This window comes from Ostrinia nubilalis, chromosome 9 (genome assembly GCF_963855985.1).
Source record: "Ostrinia nubilalis chromosome 9, ilOstNubi1.1, whole genome shotgun sequence".
NCBI lineage: Eukaryota > Metazoa > Arthropoda > Insecta > Lepidoptera > Crambidae > Ostrinia > Ostrinia nubilalis.
This window is the reverse complement of record NC_087096.1, coordinates 13477002-13501320: the sequence shown is the minus strand read 5'-3', so window position 1 is coordinate 13501320 and position 24319 is coordinate 13477002. Positions and strand designations below refer to the sequence as shown.

The window sequence follows — 24319 nt, the reverse complement described above, 5'->3', positions numbered from 1 at the left end:
GTTTTTAATGATCTATTTAGTTTAAAATCACTATAAATCTTGAACGATTAACACAACACTCATAAAGTTACTATAAAATCAGCTGTTACAATCCAAACGGCAGAAGAAGAACATGATAATTTACAGGGGTCTTCTACAATGTTTCGTAATAGCATTTTTACGCAATTAACTTAAAATTATCCTAATTCTTCTGCCTTAAGATTTCAGGCTGCTAATATTGCTCTTTGCACCAATAGATGGCCAATACCTAGAACTAAAAAGTTCTATTTCAAATAACTAACTTCTTGCGGTTTTAATTCCTTGTCAATTTCCTTTCGCCAGTGAAAATGAGTCTAATTGATACGTTAGCAGCTCTAGTTGCTATGCTAATACGTACGTAGATGTAATTGGATGGTGACCACGATACGTAACAGTCGTGGCCACCACTGGTGATCCATATCATCGATCAGCCGTAACCTTAATAGCCGGTTACGTCATATGTCCACAGCTGCCTTTGTTTTTATTAGTATACCTACTGTAACAATGGCACGAGACCTTTGGACCGGATCGCCATGAGCGGTTTGAGGTGATATGATAGACTCTTATAAGTGAACTGGGAATTATGGTACCTTATGTTTTGATTTTACCAACTGCAAGGAACTTACAATGAACAACATTGTTTTAACTGAAATTTACCATGAAAGGCTTATTCCTAAAGGTCCACTACTCTATTTAATTTTTTCTTCTTTACCCACCGGGACCATGGAATTTTGAAATATACCTACTAAGAAAATGCTTTTTTATTTTTAGTATCGTGGAACTAGTGGACCCGTTGGGAATCAAAGAATGAACTTAATTTTTTTGAAAATAATAGAGTCGTGTCCTTTGGGAATAAACCATAAATTAGTTTAAACTAAATTGGTATTAATAATAAGTATCTAGTCAAACTGATTTAATGATTATGTTCCCATTAAGGGCCTTTCAAATAAATCTTTTGACGAAAACACGGCAGCTCGATTTATTTCAACGAAACTAGCGCGACCGGGCGACGGATATCCTCAGTTCACGAGACCTTAATACAATCTGACAACGTAATTACGCCATACATTTAGGTCTCAACAATTTATAGATATACATTTTCAACCTAACAAATGTGTAATTAGAGTTATTATGGAGCATTCTCTATCAATAAAAGCAGAGCAGGGATAGGCAAAAAGTTTTTAGGATTAAACTTTATCTCCTTAAAAATCACACTATAACAAAGATATATGTACCAACATGATCTGGAATTAGCGCATTAGTGCCTCCTTGACTATCAATATCATCTACATTTTCCAATCTCAAACAAACCTGGCTGGAGATAAAAGTGAAAAATCGTTTGCACATACAGACAAAAGACAACCCCTGTCTCTAACAAATAAGTTCCGTTGTTATTCAAACTTATTTAATGTTTATTTTTCTTCCCCAGGACTTCCGCACGCTAGTCAAGTCGAAGCACGTGCAAGGTTTGGAGATCAACGATGCCCACAAATCGCTCAACAAATCCAAGATCCTGGAGACGGTTGAAGAAGCAAGGTCTGCCATCAGCTCAAACGGAGGTGGCCCGCTGTTCCTGGCTCTGCCGGCCAACCCTGAACTCCTGGCCAAGTATTATGACCTGAGGGTGCTGGTCAAGAAGGTGGACCTGATGATGGTTCAGACTCATGCTTTAGGCGCGATGAAGAAGATGACGTACCACGCGAGTCGACTAAGCGGACTTTGGGATATGATGAACACGGTAAGCGATTTTTTTATTAGAGCAAATTGATTTTAGATGATTTCTCTGAATTTTACTAAAAGAATGGACAGCTCCAAACATGTAAAGATGTTGTTGATAAGATACTTAGTCCAAATTTAAATACTCCATTTGCCTGTGGTAAATTAAATAGGGTCGTGCTCGTGCTTCAGCAATGAAGAATAATGACCTAACCGATCATATAATTATTAAATCGATCTCTAGATTAATTAGATTTTTAGAAAACTACTGTACAGTTCCCGTTCATTGCATCCTCGAATCTTTTACTACATACATACCGATAGATAGATGAAGGTTTAGAATTCACATGTTGTATGTTGTAGGTAGAGACCGATAAAATATATTTGCTGAGTATAATATAAAACGTTTATAAAGCTTAATAGCATAAACAAGCAATATTTTACACAGGCTAATAGGTTCAGTACACCTTTAATGCAATGCATTTATTTATGTGGGCTTATGCATTTTTATGCAGCGCCTATTTTTGCTGCAAGGTTTGATCATGACTCAGGCTGTCTGTCAACTGGTCAGCATTCCTATGTTAGCGAGTTAAATAAGTTAAAACAATTCAGCTCACACGACAGGATTGTATTTTTCACAGTTGTTTAATATTGTCACAAATTACCTAGTCACCGGGCAGCGCAGGACCGTTAATTGTGGAAAACCTTGGGGAAGGCCTTTGTCCAGCAGTGGACATCATTTGGCTGAAACGAACGAACGAATTAAATTACCTAGTTTGGGTTGCACCATCTAACTTGAACTATATAACTTATAACAAACGTAAGTCTGTCATACTCCAAACATAAAACGATCGTTGGTTATTATAGTTATAGTAAAAGTTGGTGTAGTTTTCTTAGTTAAGCCTGTTCTAGTGTAGGTACCTAACTATCGGATAAAGGTCTTTCAGATTATAAAATTCTAAGCAACTGTAACACTTTCGACTATTTCCGATTCATATTTGACGAAACCGGTTCATTTACAATTCTTTATAATATTTTTATTGCCGCTGATCCCCTATGGATAATAGTTACTCTATTTCGACAGCTGTCATCGATCCACCGATTAATTTTAATTACTCTTATGTCATTGCAATTTCGGATGATTGAAAGGTGATACAGTTCCTAATTCCGTTATGTAAACGTGTGATGTGGAACAATTGAACTGGATTATTTGTTGGCACATTAAGTAATGTAGTGGAAGTAGTTAATATTTTACCAACTGTCAGATATGATCTTGAAGCTAGAACTGCACGTTTCGGATTACAGTAGAGTTCGCTCCTACCTCGGTGAGACACGAGCTAATTTACTAAACCTAGGATCCACTGCATTCTAGGCCCAGCCTAAATGTCGTATTGGTATCATCATGAGCCAACAGGTGCTTTACATATGACACGATGATTTTAATTACTATGATTAAAAACATAATAATAGTTAGGTACGTAGCAGTTCTTCATGGCTTTACACATAGTTCACTTCAGATAGTTGATAAAGATTTGAACAAGATTTGCGAATTCTTTAATAGCATAGAGATGGTTTCAATTAACAAATTGATCTATCATCAATTCACACTTTAATCGCATCAGTCACTTAAATTGTTTCGTATTCTCGATAAACATGCAATTAATTATTTGCCATCATTCATCACTATAATTAAGCATCATTCAACTTGAGCCGTTCAAATTTATATCCATCATCTGCCACACATTCACGCTTGCCGACTTGAATGTCTAGATGTCAGTGAAGGCAAACTAGTAGGTTAAAGAAAAATTTAACAAGAAAACCTAGGCATTACGCATCTTCGCTCCTAAATCTGACGCCATAAGGTTCAAATCAAAATTGCGTAAAATAAATGATGATCACTCACTATTTTGGTTCAAACTAGGTCACACATCAGGTGTATCTTTGCGCATTTAAAATTCGCAAGCGGTTAAGATTTTTTATGGACATAAAGTTAGATGTGTTTATTGCGTCTACTCTGTTTCATAATGCCTGTCTGTTTGTCTCGCATACATAATATTTTTTGCGCCTTTGCCGTCGTGACATTAGTAGGCGTTGTCGTAGCCAAATGACGTCCACTGCTGTAAAAAGGCCTCCCCAAGGATTTCCATAATGACCGGTCCTGCGCTGCCCGCATCCAGGTTCTTCCCGCAACCTTCACCAGATTGTCGGACCACCTAGTGAGCCTGCCCACAGTGCCCACACTACGTTTTCCGGCCCATAGTGTGTATTAGTAGACGTATGCTCTTTTAATTTATTGCCAGCCAGCGTTCACATACTTAGTAATTTAACGCAATTTACTAAAGTACGGTGATCTACTTTTTCTAAGTTAATACGATGTTATGAGTGAGACGTAAGCACTAACTGCAGTTTCTGTTGATACTTATACAACCTGCACTCATTACTTAGTACCTACATAACGGGGTAATAAGAAAACCACAGCAGAGTTATTAAATAATTTACGTGGATGTTGCAGAACTTTTATTGCTTTCATGCATGCATAAAAACTCTGTTGTTGTATTTTTAAACAGAAAATTTACATATTTTTGTTTACCTCAATGAACTACTTGGAGGAGTATACGAGTAAAAGCTGCACTAAGTGCCTACTTATAAGCATTGTTAGGTAGGATAAAATAATTTTACCATAGTTATAAAACATCACATAAAGACATTTACATTCATCCTTTCTAAGTATATCCAGGCCTGTTCATCTCCGCGAGTTTACATCGAAAACAAAACACGCACGATGGCCCACCTACAGGATACTATTCGACAAGGCCTCACATACGAGCGAACATTGACTCACGCACGCGTATTCTTGTGTATGATGAAAGAAAATAAAGAAAATGGTGTACTAAATACTGTGCAGTATTTAACTGCCTAAATAATAATAAAAACACAGATTGTACTTTTTTAAGTTGCCTCAAGACACTGAGAGGTAAATAAGTAGTTAATATTATGCATGATAATTCATGCTATAGTCTATCCAATATAGCTTGATTAGAATGACGGCTGTCAAACGAATGTGACTAGTGATGGGTATGTTTCGTACGGTTCACATAGATGTATCGATAAGTTTTCGAAAAAATGATATGAAAAAATGCACCCAATTTTTCTTCATTTATCTTTATTCATAAAAATGACAATTATGATTTAAATTTAACATGACAAGTAAAATTTAAAATTCATGTCAAGGGTGTACAACCTAAGTCGTAGTCATTAACATCAGTGTTCTTCATTGGTTTTTTCCTCTCGCTAGAGGGCGGTGGGCATCTCTTCTAGAGCAACGGTGCTATGAATACCCAAAAAATTACCGGTGATTGATTTCCGATGTTTGATTATTTAAGAATGAAATGTTTTTTGGTTTTTAATAGTGAACATTTAGAAAAACGTATAACTTGACTTAAATGTGTAAAAAAATTTGTTAAATATGTTAAAAAAATAGTTTTAATTTAAAATAACTTAAAAAAAACCGGCCAAGTGCGAGTCGGGCTCGCACACCGAGGGTTCCGCCGTACAAACTTCGCGGTTTACAATTTATGACGTATTAAATCAAATTACTTACTTGATTCCGTTGCGAGTAGTGGCGAATTTCAAAATATGCGGTATGATTATTTTTTATTTATTTATTTTTCCTATATTTGCCTCAGCGTTTTGAATTTTTGCGTTGATTTAGAATTTCTCACAGTTTAGAGGCAATTAGATTTAAGAAGTGTTTGATATGAATTTCTACGCGTTCATGTGAAAAAGGGTAGGTAGTAAGTTTATAATTATTAAAAAAATATTTTATGTCATGTAAGCAAAAATAATATTTTAAATTTTATATAACTTCAAATTTATCATTTTCGCAATTTTTCCTTTATCTGTACTATATAACGTTGCTTCGTGCCGAATTTCAAGATTCTGAGTTCACAGGAAGTACCTTGTAGGTTTTGATTCCCTAGCGTGTGACGGAAATTCGTCTAAGGTGTCGGTATAAACTGCTGTATCTTTTGATCGCGTTAACTTAGAAGTTTGATTTTTTTACTTCTTAAAGGGACAATAGATCTAGGTATTTGGTATAAATTTCAATTTGATACCTTTATTCGTTCGTGAGAAATAAGGTAGTAAGTTTCATTTTATTAAAATATTTTTATTATATTATATAACTAAAAAAATGAAATTTTCGCAATTTTTCCTATATTTGCATTATATGACAATGCTTTATGCCAAATTTCAAGATTCTGAGTTTACGGGAAGTATCCTGTAGGTTTTGATTCCTTTGCGAGTGTCGAAAATTTGTTGAAAATATCGACATAATCGGCTGTATCTTTTGATTGGCTTGGCTTAGAAGTTTGATATTTTCACAGCTTAAAGGGACAATAGACCTGAGTATTTCATGTGAATTTCAGCTTGATACGTTCACGCGTTCTTGAGATAAAGGGTCTTGACAGACGGACGGACGGACAACAAAGTGATCCTATAAGGGTTCCGTTTTTTCCTTTTGAGGTACGGAACCCTAATTACTAATGATAAAAACTATTTACAAAATAAAAAATACTTCACCCCCAGCGCCGCAGTCAGGAATGGTGCCCAAAAGGCTGGCAGCATTGCCACGTTGAATGGCCAGGCTAATTCTCTGGCCGAAATAGCTGCCAGCCTTTTGATCACCGGTCACCTCGGTGAGCCTCTTTGCCAGTTCCTTATAAAAGGAACGAGCGCTTGGACCCCATGGTTTTAATTTAATATGACATTTGTCGATATGTCCCAACACTAACATTTTTGTAACTCGAGATAACCTTGTAGAGACGTCGTTAATACTCTAGCTTGATTTTTATAATTTCGAATTACTACTTATTGGTGTAATTTAACGCTGCATTTACACGAAATTATCATTTTTATTGGAAGCACTGTCGTCGAAAATATTGTTTGTAGGTCAGACGTGAATTATTTCTTGTCCGCCAATATTTAGCTCTCATTGATCGCTACTACAAAGTTATGTCGTTACTTTTGATGACAGCTGTCATTCTAATCAAGCTATATTGGATAGACTATAAATCATGTATTTCCTCCGCCATTTTCCGCAGTTTGGCACCTCACGTCACATCATTTTTCCGAAGTCAGCCCTATAGCTTCGGCGTAGTGCCGATCACTGACGTTTGTCAACAAAATGGTGATTGACTCTTGAGACAAGCTAAATTACACCATATTGTTAATGACATTGAGCATAATTTTTTTTTAAATACCTTCGCGAAGTAAAACTTCTGTACGTAGTACTTATTATTATTCTGTGGTATATCAGCGCGGAAGTGTTAAGTTTGTCACAAAGGGATTAGGTATTTGGAACTTAAAGTTCCCTGAAAATGGCCTGAAAAAGATTTGATTTTACGGATTTTTAACCTTTAACCGACGACGTGCGGTCTCACAGACCGCTCCGGTTTTTGAAATTTCTGGATTGCAATGTTCTACTTACTCCCGTGTCCCGAGCGTCTCAGTACCTTCGAGTTTAGTTGCCCAAACGCCATTACAGGTAGTGGATACATCGACGAGGGCAGTTTTAATAAGATAATTCGATTTAAAGTTCAACAGCGGTCTGTGGGACCGCACGTCGCAGACTACGTGACATTTTTGTACCATACTGAAAATTGCGTTTTTGTTTTAGACGACTCATTTTTCGTAAAAATGATGGATCCTGGGCCACCACAACCTAGGAAAAGACATTTCCTAATTATATTGATATTTAAACATAATATTATGTAAAAGATGGTAGTCTGTAAAAAAATACCGCGAAACGCAAACAGTGACATGTATTCTAGGCTCTGACATGCCAAATCAGCCTGATGTCATTGCACCAGCTGCAAAAAAGACGTACATTTTAGTCCACCTAAATTGAAAACGAAATTATCTTACAGGTGTTACCTATGCATACCGAAAATGCTTGGCATGCGGTAAAAAAAATGTCCTGATTGTGCCTAATGTTTACCCTACGTCAATTTTTTTTATGCATGTAATGTACGTGTTATTTATTTTTATTTTATTCTTTATGTTCACTATATTTAGGAAGCAGTGTAGTTTTTCTTGCTTTGATTAAAATTTACAAGTTATATAGGTATTATTGAGCTATAGTGTAATTTCAATGAAATTAAGGGTCAAAAAAGTTTTAGCCATATTTAAATAAAAAATATACATTGATTCCTCGCAAATTATACGTATGTTTATTTGTAATACTATAATGTTCTCAAAAAATATGAAAACAATACACTTTTATGCAAAAAATGATTACTTTTTGAGTAAACAGTATAGCGGTCCCACAGACCGCACGTCGCAGACGGCGTGACAAAAAAATCACGTCGTCGGTTAAAGGTTAATAAAGATTACCTTACCATAACATAGAATCCAAATCAGTCTACAATAGGTATGCCATTCATTTCCAGGATTCCGTAGTAGACCTAGTGGTGGGTCTTGGCGTGCCTGCATCCAAGGTGGTGATTAGTCTGCCAGCCACCGCTCGCCAGTTCACCCTGGTGAATGAGACCCTCAGTACTCCTGGCAGTCCAGCACGAGATGATGAGCCCAAGGAGATTGACCAGGCAGAGCTGTGCCGACTGCTGCAGAAGGGTCGGTGGACTTTGGAGAGAGACCAGGACCTGTCGGGACCTTACGCTTTTAAGTAAGTTATAGTTTATATCTAGGGTTCCGTAGTATATATAACTAGGTAGAGCCTCATCATCCTACCACCCACTGGGCCGTTGACCTTGTCAAGAAGGCCTTATTAATTAGGTATTCTTTGGCAGTCCATTACGGAGTCATGGAAGTTGATAAATTGTTTTTAATAGTTAAAGATTTTAACTGTTGTCTTAATTGTTTTTATCTATTGTTGACACATCTTATAATAAACATTGTAATTACTTATACTACCTCAGGGAAAACCTTACACACCTCAGGATCAAAAAAGTGTGTCATCTATCATATTTCAGATCGCCAGACATATTATTCATAGCGCGTGTTGGCAAATCACTCTTATCGGCTTTAGATCGCAAGTTGTAACTCATGTCAGGAGCTACGTGCTCGAAATACTTGCCTATCCAGTAGCAAATGACTCACAGCATCGTCTTCAAAGGACAATGGGCAAAATGGTACCCGGCTCCAATAGATATGTGTCTAGTATCGTTTGAAAGGTCTTACCAAGATGAACAACTTTTACTATGACCACCAGCCTCAGATCTGGTTGTGTACGAAGATATACATACTTTTTTGCAGAATGGTACCCGGCTCCAATAGTTATGTTTGTAGTGTCATTTGAAAGGTCCTACCAAGACGAACAACATTTACTATGGCCACCAGCCTCAGATCTGGTTGCGTTCGAAGATAAAGATACTTTTTGTGTAACCTAAGTATCATACAGTATGAAGGGGGACGCGCTCAGGGCAGGGCACCGACGAGATGGTTGGACGCGGTGAGGAAGACGGTGGGCGGGAGTTTGCATCGTGCGGTCCACACAGCTTATGACCGCAGTCTGTGGAGGAACACTATCTGTGGTCGCGATCCTCATCAGTGAGGGACCGAGGAAGAAGAAGAATAACTATCATACGTGTCAATCGTATGGTACTTAGGTTATGCGAGGCAGGAAGGGTTTACTGCTCCAGCATCCTTCCTTAACTCTATAATTATTGATGGGGATAATTGTGAAATAAATATTTTTATTTAAAGAAGTACTACCCCCTTATTAATAAAAAGTTACACCTAGGAAGAACCTTGGATTAAAATGACATTTCCATACCAAATGACAATTTAAGCCAGAATTCAACTAGGGTGTAACTTTTATTAATAAAGGGGTTAAAGTTTTATTACTTCTTACGGGTTTTATTATGAGTTGCTAAAGCGAATAAACCCACAAGACCCAATAAGTCCACCCACAAGATGGACCGATGACCTTATAAAGGTAGCGAGAAGGCGCTGGATGCAGGCCGCCACCAACCGGCCATTGTGGAAATCATTGGGGGAGGCCTATGTTCAAATGGACGTCCTATGGCTAAAATGATCATGATGATGATGATGAAAGCGAATAAAGGGCTAATAGCTTGGGTAGTTCATCGTAGGTATAATCCTTTCCTTTTCAATGCTTCTTTTAGTTATATTAATATATTGTATTCAAAATACATACTCGTATACATGGATGATTGTGTTATACTTTCATTATAATACTTAGTGGAATTACTGCTTTCAAAACGTGAATTAGAACTGGCCCCATAGCAGACATTTTCCTACATCTAAAGGCCTTTTAAAATATATATTGGTTATGGCTATTGGAGCGGGTACCACTTTCCATACATTTGTGCCCATCATCCTTTCAAACGTTGTGACAAAACAAGATAAAAAATAGGCCTTCTTCTATCTGATAAGCTGCACAACCTTGAAGTAGCTAAGATTTTATGAGGCACAAAAGCGAGGATTATGCCCGTTTTCACCATCAATCCCTAATTTTTAAGTGACCCCTATGGTAACACATAATAGGCATTTTGTTTTCATAGTAAAAATAAAAATTGGGGATTGATGGTGAAAACGGGCATTAGACTCGTAGGACAATTTAAGGAGTTTCTCCATAATAATTTTTTGGCACCACATACAGGGTGTCCCAAAATTAGCACGTCACACTGACACCTGAGTTTAAGTACCTATACATACAAAAAATAACTAAAATTGGTAATATCTCAAATATCATGAAACTTTTCTATATCATAAACCGGCTTCGTTGTGTCTTAGGCCCATCTACCTGCGGTCTTGTTCCTGTTTTGTTCCTCTCACTCACAACATATCTTCGGACAAAATGCTAATTTTGGAACACTCTGTACCTATATGTGTATCTTCGAACAAGTCAGACGCAGATCAAGCCAAAATCCGCATTCATCTTTCTGGTCAAAATAACCAGCTAAAACCCTTCGTTTCTTCCAGGAACACTACATGGATATCATTCGAAGACTCCTCGTCAGTGGACGTGAAAGGCAAGTACGCGAGGGTGCGCGGCTTGGCCGGTCTTGCCCTGCATAGGGCTGAGCTGGACACCGAGACTCCTTGCGGGCCTACCCTCAAGCAGTCGCTGGCTAAAGTGCTCAACCAGCAGAGTAGAGCGCCTAGAGCTGCGGTTTTGAGGTAAGATTTTACGCAACATACAGGAAAAAATCCAACTTGACCTACTGAGGTCACACACCCACCATTGGGTGGGTTATAATAAAAAGGTAGAGGTTGAAGAATAAAATTTTATCATACTTTACGGCTGCACACGCCTCCTTGGCTGCGCGACACTGGCCACTAAGAAAATTGTCATTAAGCCGTAAACCTTCTATGAAAAAAAAAGAAAATTGTTTTTCTTTTTCTCGACAGCCAATATCGATACTCTTTTGTTTTTTCATTCGCTCTCGACTCGATATTTTTCACGTAGAGTAATGTGGTTTTCCCTGATTTTCTATTCCGGCTCGAATTTGTATTTCACGTTTTTACCCCGTAATTTCGAGTTATTAGGTTGGGTACATAATAATTATAATTTATTAACAACAATTTACCACGAAGCACACGAAACAACATTTAGACCGAGTTGCACCACCTATTTTTATAATGTGCGCATTTCCATACATCCATACATATTAACAGCCCGACCCAACTAACGCCCAACTAAGGCCTCAGCCTCGAACTTAGCGGGCAGCGGGGCGGGAGCGGCGGCGGCGCTGGAGCGGGGCGGGCAACGCAGACCCGTTCTCGAAACAAGCGGGCAGCTCGCGCGGCGCTTTAGCGGCGAAGTGTCGTGTTCGGGGTTATGTTGTCGAGATATTTGTTTTTATTCGCAAACGAAATGTCTGAACAACGGCGACAATTTTATTTCGATTCAAATTTATTCCTAACGCTCGATTTATTGTGGGCAAAAGAAGGAGTGCGCTGCCCGCTCGTTGCCCGCTCCCTCGCCGCTGCCCGCTCGTTGCCCGCTGCCGCCCCGCTGCCGCGCCGCTGTTTTCGAGAACCGGTCTATTTGATTTTACGCATAAGATCCTGCCGCTCCCGCGCCGCCGCCGCCGCCGCCCCGCTGCCCGCTAAGTTCGAGGCTGAGGCCTAAAAGCCGGCCTAGGGCCCTAGGCTTAGCCCATCGAGCCACTAAACATATTGTCTTAAGTTGTCATGGCCTACACCAAATTAATATTTATAAATTAATTTCTATGTATAATAAGTATGTATTTACAAAAAAAAAGTATTTAAGTATGTTTATATCCGTTGTCTAGTATCCATAGTACAAGCTTTGCTTAGTTTGGGTTGCTCTCACTGCGGGCGCCCGTCGCACAGTCGCGACAGCAATATAAATACGCGCGAGCGATAAGGATGGGTAGCTTGGGGTCATTGGACTTTCTACGTGCTCACGGACCAGGCTTTAGAAGCGCAGTGTAAAATGTCCAAGGATATTTATTTATTATTATAAATGTACCATCCTTTCCAGGTCTTTGGAACACGAGATCCTTTCAGCTCCAGGCCACGCGCGAGCGCTGGACGCTCTCCAGGTTTCTCCCTACCGCATCACACAGGTTGTGGACTCCGACGGCGTCATTCACTCTATAAGAGAGGTACTTCATTTTCTTTATTAAAAAATAGAAAAATATAAGCTAGAAGGGTTCTCCCTACCGCATCATGTAGTAAATGAAGTCCGACGGCGTCATTCACTCTATAAGTGAGGTATTTAATTTTCTTTATTCAAAAATAAAAAAAACGTATTAGCTAGAATGTCTCTTCCTACCGCATCACACAGGTTGTGGACTCCGACGGCGTCATTCACTCTATAAGAGAGGTAGGTGATACGTTAAGTGATCTCACTCGATTATTTCTAAACTATACAAGATATTGAAATACTGGTTACTGATCCTGAAAGTGCTTCATGAGCTCTTTCAAACGTTACCAATAATAGGTTACAGAATAAACAGGATCTATCTGAAAATTCAATGTTTCCAGCTTCTATACTAAATGTATGCCAGACACACAATATTAGTAGAGTATTTGTTTTTATTTAATAATAAACTCTTAAAATAAACTCGTAAATTGTATTTTTATTTAAAATAATATTCATGGAAAACATTGGTTTTAGGCTTTACTTGCTATAATATTGTCAAGAGATGAGTGATATGACTGTGGTAGTACTAAATGTATGGAAGAAGGAAACATTGAATTTTTTGATAGATCCAGTTTATTCTGTAACCTATTATTGATACCATTGGATAGAACTTGTGAAGCACTTTGAGAATCAGTAATCAGTTTTACAATATCATGTGTAGTTTTTAAAATAATGTAACTTTACCAAATGTATGGAAGCTGGAAACATTGAATTTTCGTATAGATCCAGTTTATTCTGTAACTTATTATTATACCGTTTGATAGAGCTCATGAAGCACTTTCAGGATCAGTAACTAGTTTATTGATATCTTGTATAGTTTAGAAATAATCGAGTGAGATCACTTATCGTTTCCACCCTGTAGAGGCTCCTTAAGAGCAAAATATTTGAAGATTTGTAAGCACTATATAATAGTCTATACAAATAAAGAAATTTTGACTTTGACTTTATTTAAAAACATATTTTTTGCTAGAATATGGTACTATAAGAACCGTTTTGTTTGTTTGGTTGAACGCTCTAATCTCAGTAGGTCTACTACTACTGGTCCGATTTGAAAAACTATGATTCTGTTGTATAGCCCATTTATCGCGGAAGGGTTTATAGGCTACAGAACATCTGGCTACGACTAATAAGGGCGGAGCAGCAATGAAAAAATAGTAGTACCTACATTAGGAATTCACAAAAGGTAAAAACTAACATAACTTGGAAAATAAACACCATAAACTGCACCGCTAGATAAAAAATTAATGCCCATTTTCACCATCATTTCCTAATTTTTAAGTGAACCCTATGAAAACAAAATGCCTGTTCTGAGGTTAGGATGTGTTACCATAGGGGTCACTTATAAATTAGGGATTGATGTTGAAAACGGGCATAAATGTGTTTTAATATTATTAAAACAATAGTTTTAAACTTTGGGTCTAAGCGCATTGTTTTTATTTAATACCTAGACTTACATAATACCATTACACATACATACATTTTAAAATACGTTATAAATCTAATTTATAGCAATAAATATTACTTACATTAGGTAGGTAGTTTTATAGTTTCTACTACTAAACTAAAATTAACTTGAAAAGAAAACTGTGTCTGTTGGATGAAATTTTTTTCGGCATCGCCATTGCATAGCTTAAGCCGAATTCAAAAATTTCACACTAACAAGCAAATTGTTAAATGTATGTACATAAAATAATTAGTATATAAATCCTTCAGTCTTAAAATTTCAGAAAGTCTGTCTGCATTACTTAAATTATTGGAAAAAATCAAATGAAATCGCAATTTAAGGTACATGCAGCGCCATCTCTTGGCGCGAGAGTGAACTTACTTCTCTGTAGAGCTTTTGTGTTTATTCACAACCGATTGAGTGGGCTAGTCCGAACCCCTTCACCGTTCGGCTATCGTGGCTTCAAAAAAATACATTATCAATCAGTCACTAGTACTTTACTAGTAGTTACTAGTATTATTGTACCAAGTTCAAGTCCCCAAAAGGCAGGACTACCTAGTTTGGGGACTACTAGTAAGTTATCTGAAATCCTCTTAGGCCCGGTTTTTTGATTCGTAGTTAAAATAACCAATGGTCAAATTTGACAGATGTCAAATGACAAGTGGTTAAATATCAGAAAAAAATGTTTTTCGAACAATGGTTAGCTCGACTTTTAATACATTTTTTAACTATTAGTTAACATTTTGTTAACATTTAACCATTAGTAGCAAAATTTAACAATTTGTTATTTTAACTATGAATCAAAAAACGGGGCCTTAGTAAACCTTCCTAACTTTGTTAAACTGATTTAACTAAAGTGTATTTTTAAGAAATAAAATAATTATTATTTTATTTCCAAAAAATATCGTCTCTCCTGTGGCGGCGGCTTCTTTTGGAAGGCGTTCATAGGGATACAGATCCAACAGAGGCCCCTTCGAGATACGATAATGTCATCATCATCATCTCAGCCATAGGACGTCCACTGCTGAACATAGGCCTCCCCCAATGCTTTCCATGTTACCCGGTTGGTAGCGGCCTGCGTCCAGCGCTTTCCTGCTACCTTTATGATGTCGTCGGTCCACCTTGCAAGATTAGCAAGATTGCGGATTAGCCAGCTGAAGTGGCAATGGGCAAGGCACATAGTACGCAGAAGCAGAACTGGCGGCCGATGGGGCAGCAAGGTTCTGGAATGGAGACCGCGTACCGGAAAACGCAGCCTGGGTCGTCCACCCACAAGGTGGACCGACGCCATACATAATGTGTATTATTATTATTAATTAATTATTATTTTGATTACAGGACACGCGGACAGAGTTCACTTGTTCCAGACAAGGCTATTTCGTGCATCCACGCTCCTGCGCCCGTTTCTACCGCTGCGTTAAGTTCGACCAACTCTCTCCAGAATACACCGTAAGTGGTCCAATTGTTTGATGATTTGAAAAATAAAACACCTTTGTTATTTTGAAACAATTCATTATTATGTATACCTGTTCTAAGCAAACAGTATTTAAAGTACCTAAAGTTAAGTAAAAAGTATTTATTTGCCAACAAAGGGTTCACAGTCTGTTCTTCTAGCGGCTGCTGCACAGTAACAGCTCTATTAAATGTGAGCTATTGATTAGTCATGTGTATAGTAAAGTAATTAGACTTAATATTTTAAGCCCCTCAGTTACAATATATAACTGCTACGTACCTTGTACGGGCGAGAACAATACAAAATAGCCTGCATTTTGCAACAAAATGTATAGTCTGAGGTACTATCGACTGTACCTACCCTAAAAGTGCAAGATTACCTATTACAAAACCAATTAATTACAGGTATTCGAATTCGACTGTCCAGCTGGTCTCGCTTTCGACTCTCGCTACGAAGTGTGCGTGTGGCCAGGAAGCCTCCCACACTCGCAGGCCTGCCCCGGGTCCTCTGAGATCGCTCCCGTGCCTCAGACTAGGTTCATCTGCCCTGAACATGAAGGTAGGTAGCAATAATCGCGTTTCAAGAACAAGAACTACCGTCATTCTGGGTTGAAGCGACAATAGCACAAAGCTATCAGCGCTACGAAGTGTGCGTGTGGCCAGGAAGCCTTCCGCACTCGCAGGCCTGCCCCGGGTCCTCTAAGATCGCTCCCGTGCCTCAGACCAGGTTCATCTGCCCTGAACATGAAGGTAGGTAGCATTAATCGCGTTTCAAGAACAAGAACTACCGTCATTCTGGGTTGAAGTGACAAATAGCACAACGGAGTCGGCATTGGACTGCCGATTTCATATTCGAGGAACGTGTTACCACCAAATCCACATAGTACCTATCTCAGTGGAAATCAACCAAGAAAATTTTCATCATCATTATCATTTCAGCCATAGGATATCCACTGCTGAACATAGGTCTTCCCTAATGATTCCTAGTTGGTAGCCTGCATCCAACGCTCCTTCTTTACGTTTAAAGTTCTTGAAGCTTTTATTCTCTTTTTTTTTTAGTTTTTTAACGTTTGCATTATTTCAGGCTACTACGCCGACCCTGAGAACTGTCGTTGGTTCTTCGCATGTCTCGACCACGGGAAGGCACCGCTCACGGCTTACGAATTCCGCTGTCCATTCGGACTTGGTTTCGATGCAGCCCGACTTAAGTGCGACTGGCCCTGGCTGGTACCAGCTTGTGGAAACATTGCAAGATACGAAGCTGAGGCGCACGGGTTCTCTGGTGCTGCTCTTAGTGGTAATTTGGTCTTCATTGCTATATATTTACATTTCTGATTTTATAACTGTTCGATAAAAAAGTCTGACATTTGCAAAAAGTACCAATCTCAGCATAGTACTGAACTTCGAAGCTCAGCGTTTTCAGATTGACCCTGATGACTGGTTGATTGGGAGAGCGGTTGTATTTTTGAGACACTGTATATCATCCTTCAGCTGGGTTTTTAAAGGAAAGATTCGTAAAGATTATAATATCGCTTAACATGTTTCAATATTGTATTTCTTTTAGTTTGCAGTTAATCATTAAAATAATATCTACTTCCTAGTAAGTTTACAAGTAACTAGTTAGTATGTACTGAAAAAACGAATTACCTCTTTTTAAAGATGACACATCGTTACTTACAGGTGCAGTAGGCTTCCAAGGCCAGACAGCTGACTCCATCAACGTGGCGGCTCACCAGAGCCTCGTCTCCGGCGCCTCTCTCGACAACCTTGTCGGTATCCAGAACGGTTTCCTCACCAAAGACGACTCTTTGGACTCCAACTTCATCGCCTCCCAGGAACTTTCTAACGGTGCCTATTCGGGAGGCCAGGGCTTTGAAATTAGTCACGGTTCCTCTGGATTTGGAGACGGTCAAGGTTTGGCATACCAAGTAGGCGACGCTACCTTCACTCAGGGCAATGTCGGATTAGTCCAGCCGACGAAGTATAGCAATGAACAGAAGTACACCAGCGGCTCTCTCATCTTAGATGATTACAGGCTCCCCACTCAAGGCAAACATGGTCATGGCAAGGCTCAAAACCTAGTTCAGTCCAATTTGCAACAGAATGGACAATACAATGGCTACAATGGATATTCTTCCGGAAATGTGGCAAAAATTCAATACCAGAAAGTAGAAAGTGGTAGTTACGAAGATAACTCTGGAGCGTACGTGCATGATCCGTCGGGAGATTACGCGGAACCTTACAGACACGAAGACTCACCGGCTGCGCCATACGTCCACAGCGACTCAGGTTACAAACAATCGAGCGATTACTATGACGTCAACAGGTATTCAGGTTCTTCTTCTGGAAGTTATGGTGGCAAATATGTCGAACAGGGAGGTAACGATGGAAAGTATGTGGAACTAAACAGTGGACAGTATGCTCATGACAATTCAGGAGCCTACGTTGAATCCGGAACATCTGGTAGCGGATACAATGGCAATGCCGGCTCTTACAGTTATAGTACTGGAAACTCTGGCGTTTACAGCGGAAATGGCGATGTCAGCGGTAGCTCTGGATCATACAGCTACAGCAGCAATGGATATAAAGACAACTCCGGTGCCTACAATGCTGATTACTCGGGATCATACAAAAATGACGATGCTGGAAAATACGTAGCTGGAGTCTACAGGGCTGATGGTCACATTGGTTCTAATGCTGGACTAAGCGGCAGTTCTCAGAGCCAACTGAACATAGATCACGGAACTTACAGTATAGCTAATTCAGGAAACTATTTGAGTGACTCTAAGGCTTACACGGGAGCTTCTCACACATTAACAGCTGGTGCTATTAATGTGGGTTTAGTAGGAAAGACCACATTGGTTGACGCTGACTACTCTAACCAAGGTGATTATCAAGCTGGCTCTAACGGGTATAGCTTTGGTTCTACAGTGAGCCACGGTGCTACTCACCAAACGGTGCACCCTGGACATGTGTCATACATATCGCAACCTGCGGTATCCATCCATCATCTTGGCACTGATGGAAACAATTTAGATGGATACGAGTTCGCGACCACTCCAACATCTTCAGGAATTCCTACCACAGCAACTCCCTTCGCTGTTACAACAGCTATACCAGTAACCACGTACAGGACAACATTTGTACCTGAACCTCCTAAAACTAGTATCAAACAAATTTTCACACATACGCAACCAGAAGTGACTTACGTGAAACCAGCAGTGGTTGCTGTGAAACAATACGTTACGCCAAAGGTAGAAGTATCTGATTACAACCAGGGCATAAACGTAGACAATGGTTACTCATACTCATCTGGTGATTATTCCACTCAATCCTCAACTAAATCAGAATCTGGTTATGTCTACAACAAACCGAGCGTTAAATTCGAGGAAGGAGTCACATATTCGACCCCAGCTCCTGTTGTTTCTGTCTCTACTTACAAACCTCAAGGCTTCAGTCATAGTCAGCAAACGCTTCATAAAGTAGAATCTGTAGGATTTGAATATTCAACACCTACACCGATTTATGAAGAGCCTTTTAAGAAAATCGTGGCTTACACTACTGGGCCATCAGTGAGCACGTACGTTCAGCCTACAGTTGCTACTGTACCTCAATCTTTCAGTCACCAAACCATTCACAAAGTAGAAACCAATCATGCTTACACTCCGTCAGTTGAAGTGGGCAACGATTACTCAAAATCTGAAATCAGTTATCAACAACCAGAAACCATTGTTCAGTATACAACGGCTCAGCCAGCGGTTGTATCCTCCACGTACGCGCCCCAAGTCATCAGTCATCAAACGTTACATAAAGTTGATGCCAGCAAAATCAATGCTTATTCGCAAAACTCAGAGTCAGGATATGAATATAAACAACCTGAAATCAAGTTTGAAGAAGGTTCTAAGGTCTTCGAATATTCCACCCCTGCACCAGTAGTGTCTTCGACCTACCAACCTCAGGTCTATAGCCATCAGACTATTCACAAGTTTGAGACTAAACACGCCGTTCCTGTGTCATCTACAGCCAGTCCTGAAGTAGCTATTTCCTATCAACCAGCCGTGACCGTGTATGAAAACCCCATTATCAAGTATACTCAAAAACCGACTCCGATAACTTACGTAGAGTCTTTATACAAACCTCAGTCGTACAGTCATCAAACAATTCACAAGACTGAGACCAAATCTTACACACCCTCTGTTGATGTCGGCTCATATGAATCAAGTGTTTCTTATGAACAGCCATCAGTAGTTCATCATTACACCACTGCTCAACCAGCGCTTGCTGTTCAGCAAGTTGTGTCGACTTACCAACCTCAAGTGATCAGTCATCAGACTCTGCACAAGGTAGAAGCAAGCAAAGTCAACACATATTCGCACGAAGCTCAATCTGGTTACGAGTATCAGAAACCACAGGTATCCTATGAAGAATCAGGGTATGAATACAACAAACCTGCGGTTAAGTACGAAGAAGGTCCTAAGGAATACATCCAGTATACTACTCCTACACCAATCCAAGTATCAACTTATAAACCACAGACATACAGCCACCAGACAATCCACAAAGTTGAAACACAAAAATACGTGCCGGTATCTTCAACTGCCCTCCCACAAGTGGAAGTTTCTTATCAACAACCCACTGTTTCTGTGTATGAGAACCCCCTATTTAAATACTCTGAGCCTGCTGTTACGCCAGCAACTTATGTAAAGCCCACTCCTATTGTTTACACTCAAACTTTTAAGCCAGTTGTAGCTCAACATGAAGTAACTCACATAAGTCAGCCAGTGCAATACCAAACCAACGACGACCAATCGTATTCTCACCACAACATTCAATTCAGCCAAGAGGGTTATTCGTATAGTCAGCCGGAGATACAACGAAATGAAGAAAACTTGAATGCTGCTAAATCTTATTCTGATGCTAGTGTAGTGTCACATCAAGTATTCCACCAAACTCATGTGCCAGCGCAAACAGAAAAAGTAGTGTTTGTATCTACTTCCCCGTCAACTCTTGCTTACGAAGAGCACTACAGTGAGTACGACTCCTCAAAGAAAGACACATATAAGGCTCCCGAATACATTCCACCAAAAACTGATTACCAACAATCTTATTCTGTAGTGTCTACTGCTTCGACTCCCATAGTTCAGCATAATAGTGCAGTTTACCACCAAACTCAAGACCAAAGTGATTACCAATCATCTGGATACTCTCAACAGTACGATTCTGTTCCTGTACAACAAGTTTCATTCAGTACATCTCATGTGACGCAACCTAAGAAAGTCGTTACAAAATACAAGCAAGTCGGATACCAGTCCCCTGAGATTCAAGTTGCATACAAAGCCGAAGAGTATCTACCACCAGTACTTTCTACAGAAACACCATACATTGTTTCATCCACTTACAAACCTTCGACATATTCTACAGCCGCCACTACTCGTGAGTATCTTCCTCCGGTTTCTGAAGTCAAATACGAAGTTGATAACTCTTATCTCCCACCTCCCACCACCGCTAGACCTATCGTGAAGTCTACGACACAGGCACCTACTTACAAATATGTTGAGTCGACCACAAAATACCAAGCTCCAGACTATTTGCCACCTCAAGAAGATAGCAACTCGAAGACAGTACATTTTGAAAGCTTCGGATACAACAACTACGATGGATACGACTCTAAAGTGCAATACAATCCATACCAAGAATACAAATCTGCGGAAGACACTGTTGTATCGTCTACTTATGCCCCAGTTCAAAGGAAGCAAAACATTGTAGTTGAAACTGTTAAGTCACATTTACTTGGATTCGGTACAGTAGGCCCAGACGCTGGACTTGTGTCACCTGCTTCTTACACCACAGCCGCACCAGTTGTTTCCACAACGTACAGACCTATTAAATATACAACGAGCGCTCCTACTTACAAATACGTTCAGTCGACTACAGAATACAAAGCACCTGAATATTTGCCTCCTTCTGAAGAAACTGAAAGCGCTGCCAATTTCGAAAGCTTCGGATACAAAAATGTTGAGTCATCTAAGATTAAATATAATCCTTACGAAGCATCAGTAGACACTTACCAAGCGCCAGTTGAAAGAAAACATAACATAGTAATTGAAACAGCCAAATCTAACCAACTTGGATTTGGAATAGTGGGACCTGACGCTGGGCTTGTATCGCAAGTTTCTTACACAACATCGGCACCTATTGAAGTTAGCAGTCAAACATATTCCGTACCACAACGGGTTTCAACGCCTGTATACAAACAAGAACTAGTCGAAGTTACTCCATCACCTGCTTACCTACCGGTGCGACGAACCAAGCCTAAGGTTGCTGTTGTGACCAAAATAAACGACTTCAACCCTCTTCTCGTGAGGAAATTGGGTGCTGTATGCAGTTGTCAATCGCCTGTCCTAGTTCTCAAAGGAAGAAGACCTAATGTGCAAGCAGAACAGGACTTCGATGACTACAGTAATGATTATGATGGTCGTGGTGATATCAACGACAACCAATGGGCCCAGAAGACTGCCAGAATACGTACAGCGGCTACAGCTGCTCCCATTGTCTCTTCTACATTGAATCCTATCATCGTGCCTGATGACTCATACTACCAGGATCTTCAAGACGGCTATGAGTCTAGAGATAAACAAGTTTACTCAAACGGTTATGTTTCAAGCACATCTGCCGTATTTTCAACAACTGAAAAGATTGTTAAACTTAGGCCAAGAATTAAGTCTGTGACGGTTGCACCTACATACAAAACTGTCTTGTTAAATCAAGAAGTGGCGCCTACTGTAATTACGAAGCAAGCGGGAGGCGAAGCTTCGGCTGTAGACTCTCAAGCATTTGATAGATATGGCCCTGGTGGTTGGAGAAGCAGAGACGAGACTCTACAGGGTTCCGTAGATTGCCAGAGGGCTGGGTTGTTCCGTCATCCCAAACAATGTAACAAATTCTACGCTTGCAGATGGGACTGTACCAAGCAGAGGTTCACTCTTCACGTTTTTAACTGCCCAGTTCAACTAAGCTTCGACGAAAGCTTGGGAGCATGTAACTGGCCCAGCCAAGGACCTGCTTGCCAGGGTGATACGCTTCTTACCAATACTCTTTAAATACAAGTGATAAATCGTTAAATCTGTGCCATTGAAAACATGTTACCATCAATAAAATCTCAATTTTCACTAATTAAGATAATGATGTGTCTCTCTTCTTGTAATTTTAGAAGCTTATTTATTTGTTTGATTTTGTTAATGTTATTTCGTAGTTATTTATTAATCATTTACATTCCGCTTCTGTCTTGCTAAGGGTTTTTACTTCTATCAATTCATCGGTTGAACATAAGTTACCACTGCCTAGTTTATTAATATGTTACGATTTGTAAAATAGTAAAGTCATGCTTTTGTATTTTTATAAATTAATTTAGAATTGATACGCTGTAATTGTAAATATATCATTTATTAAAATGAATGTAGTTTTGTATTATTCCCTTATGTATATTTTTCCCAATCATATTTAAATATTCAATGCGACGGGTTTTTCTACTTCAGCTAAAGCAAGTGCATACTTTGAAAGAACAGGGTCGACTTCTTCCTCGATAAACTCGGTGACTTGCTCCGGAGCTCTTCCAATGAAGGTTGAGGCATCCAAGATTTTGTCCAGCTGCGAAATAATAGGTGCAAAGTACGGGTCACTCTTAACCCGTGCAATCAAATCATTATCCTTTCCGTGTTGTTTCACTTGGGCACCTGCTTCATGGGAAAGTACTCTTATTTTCTCATGACACACTTGACGGTCACCTCCAGCTTGCACCATAGCCATAATAATATTTTCTGTAGCCATGAAAGGTAGCTCCTGGGCTATATGACGAGCAATTACTTTCGGGTACACTACTAGGCCTTGGCAAACATTCAGGAGAGTGAGTAGTGTAGCATCAGCGGTTAGGAATGCTTCAGCAAGGGTGATACGACGATTAGCTGAGTCATCCAGGGTCCGTTCCAGCCACTGGACAGCGTGAGTGTTGGCTGCATTCGCGTGCAAAGTTATCAGATGGCGAGCAAGGGCGCAGCAACGTTCCGACCTCATTGGGTTCCTCTTGTAAGGCATAGCACTTGATCCGATTTGGGATGCCTCAAAGGGTTCTTCGAGTTCCTTACGGGAGGCAAGAATACGAATATCCGAACACATTTTGTGGACTGTTGCACCTAACCCTGATAGAGCAGCGACGACTTCCAAGTCAACTTTCCTAGAGTAGGTTTGGCCGGTGACGAGGTAGCGTTTGTCAAATCCGGCCAGTTCTGCAACTCTTTTATCGAGGGCTTTAACCTTAGTGCTGTCTCCGTTGAAGAGTTGGAGGAAAGAGGCTTGGGTACCTGTGGTTCCCTTGACTCCGCGGAATCGTAAGTCGTCTCTGGCTCGGGAGAGTGCACGCTCGTCCATCAGAAGGTCACTAAGCCATAGAGCAGCTCGCTTTCCAACGGTAGTAAGTTGAGCTGGCTGGAGATGGGTGAACCCGAGGATGGGAATTGACCTGAAATGAGAGACATAAAGCAAGGTTACTACAAGTTTTAACAATTAACTTCATACAAACTTGTCTTTTTTTGTTGCATTTAATTTTGGTCAATGTTTATTGTAAGTAAAATGCCTATTGCGTAGCATACTCGTATATTGTTTAAAGCAATATGAATGGATGTTGAGAAACAAAACAATGGTGTCGTGCACTTGACAGGATGCTTGAAATCACGACTACCGTATAAACGTACATCATTATAAAAACATCATGTAGGTAGCTACTTGTAGTGTGTGCATTGTGGTACAGCTTTTACAAGTCTATCAGATTTACCATAATATCAAACTTTAACTCACTTACCTAGATCAATGATCATCGCTGTAAACAGCTGCAAACCATAGACATTAGGATAGCGCAGAGCTAGAGCTATTCAGAATCCAGATGCGTATATCGATGAACCATTTACTTATAGCTCCAGATACAAGTAACAAACCTACCGATTGAATATTGTCATATCTTAATAGTAACAACACTT

At 39.7% G+C, this 24319-nt stretch overlaps 2 protein-coding genes across 2 annotated transcripts in view; one reads left to right on the top strand and one right to left on the bottom strand.

The window, feature by feature from the left end:
* LOC135074696 (uncharacterized) overlaps positions 1-22745 on the top strand; it is a 39593-nt gene extending 16848 nt beyond the window's left edge. The window contains exons 2-9 of the mRNA XM_063969064.1: positions 1448-1756; positions 8184-8419; positions 10702-10899; positions 12230-12353; positions 15177-15287; positions 15696-15849; positions 16375-16587; positions 16971-22745. Of these exons, the coding sequence (XP_063825134.1) occupies positions 1448-1756; positions 8184-8419; positions 10702-10899; positions 12230-12353; positions 15177-15287; positions 15696-15849; positions 16375-16587; positions 16971-22390 (6765 nt within the window). The 3' untranslated portion in view covers positions 22391-22745. The remainder of the gene's footprint in view (positions 1-1447; positions 1757-8183; positions 8420-10701; positions 10900-12229; positions 12354-15176; positions 15288-15695; positions 15850-16374; positions 16588-16970) is intronic.
* Positions 22718-24319, bottom strand: part of LOC135074685 (adenylosuccinate lyase) — a 55076-nt gene continuing 53474 nt past the window's right edge. Inside the window, exon 3 of the mRNA XM_063969051.1 lies at positions 22718-23805. Coding sequence (XP_063825121.1) covers positions 22791-23805 — 1015 coding nt within the window. The 3' untranslated portion in view covers positions 22718-22790. The remainder of the gene's footprint in view (positions 23806-24319) is intronic.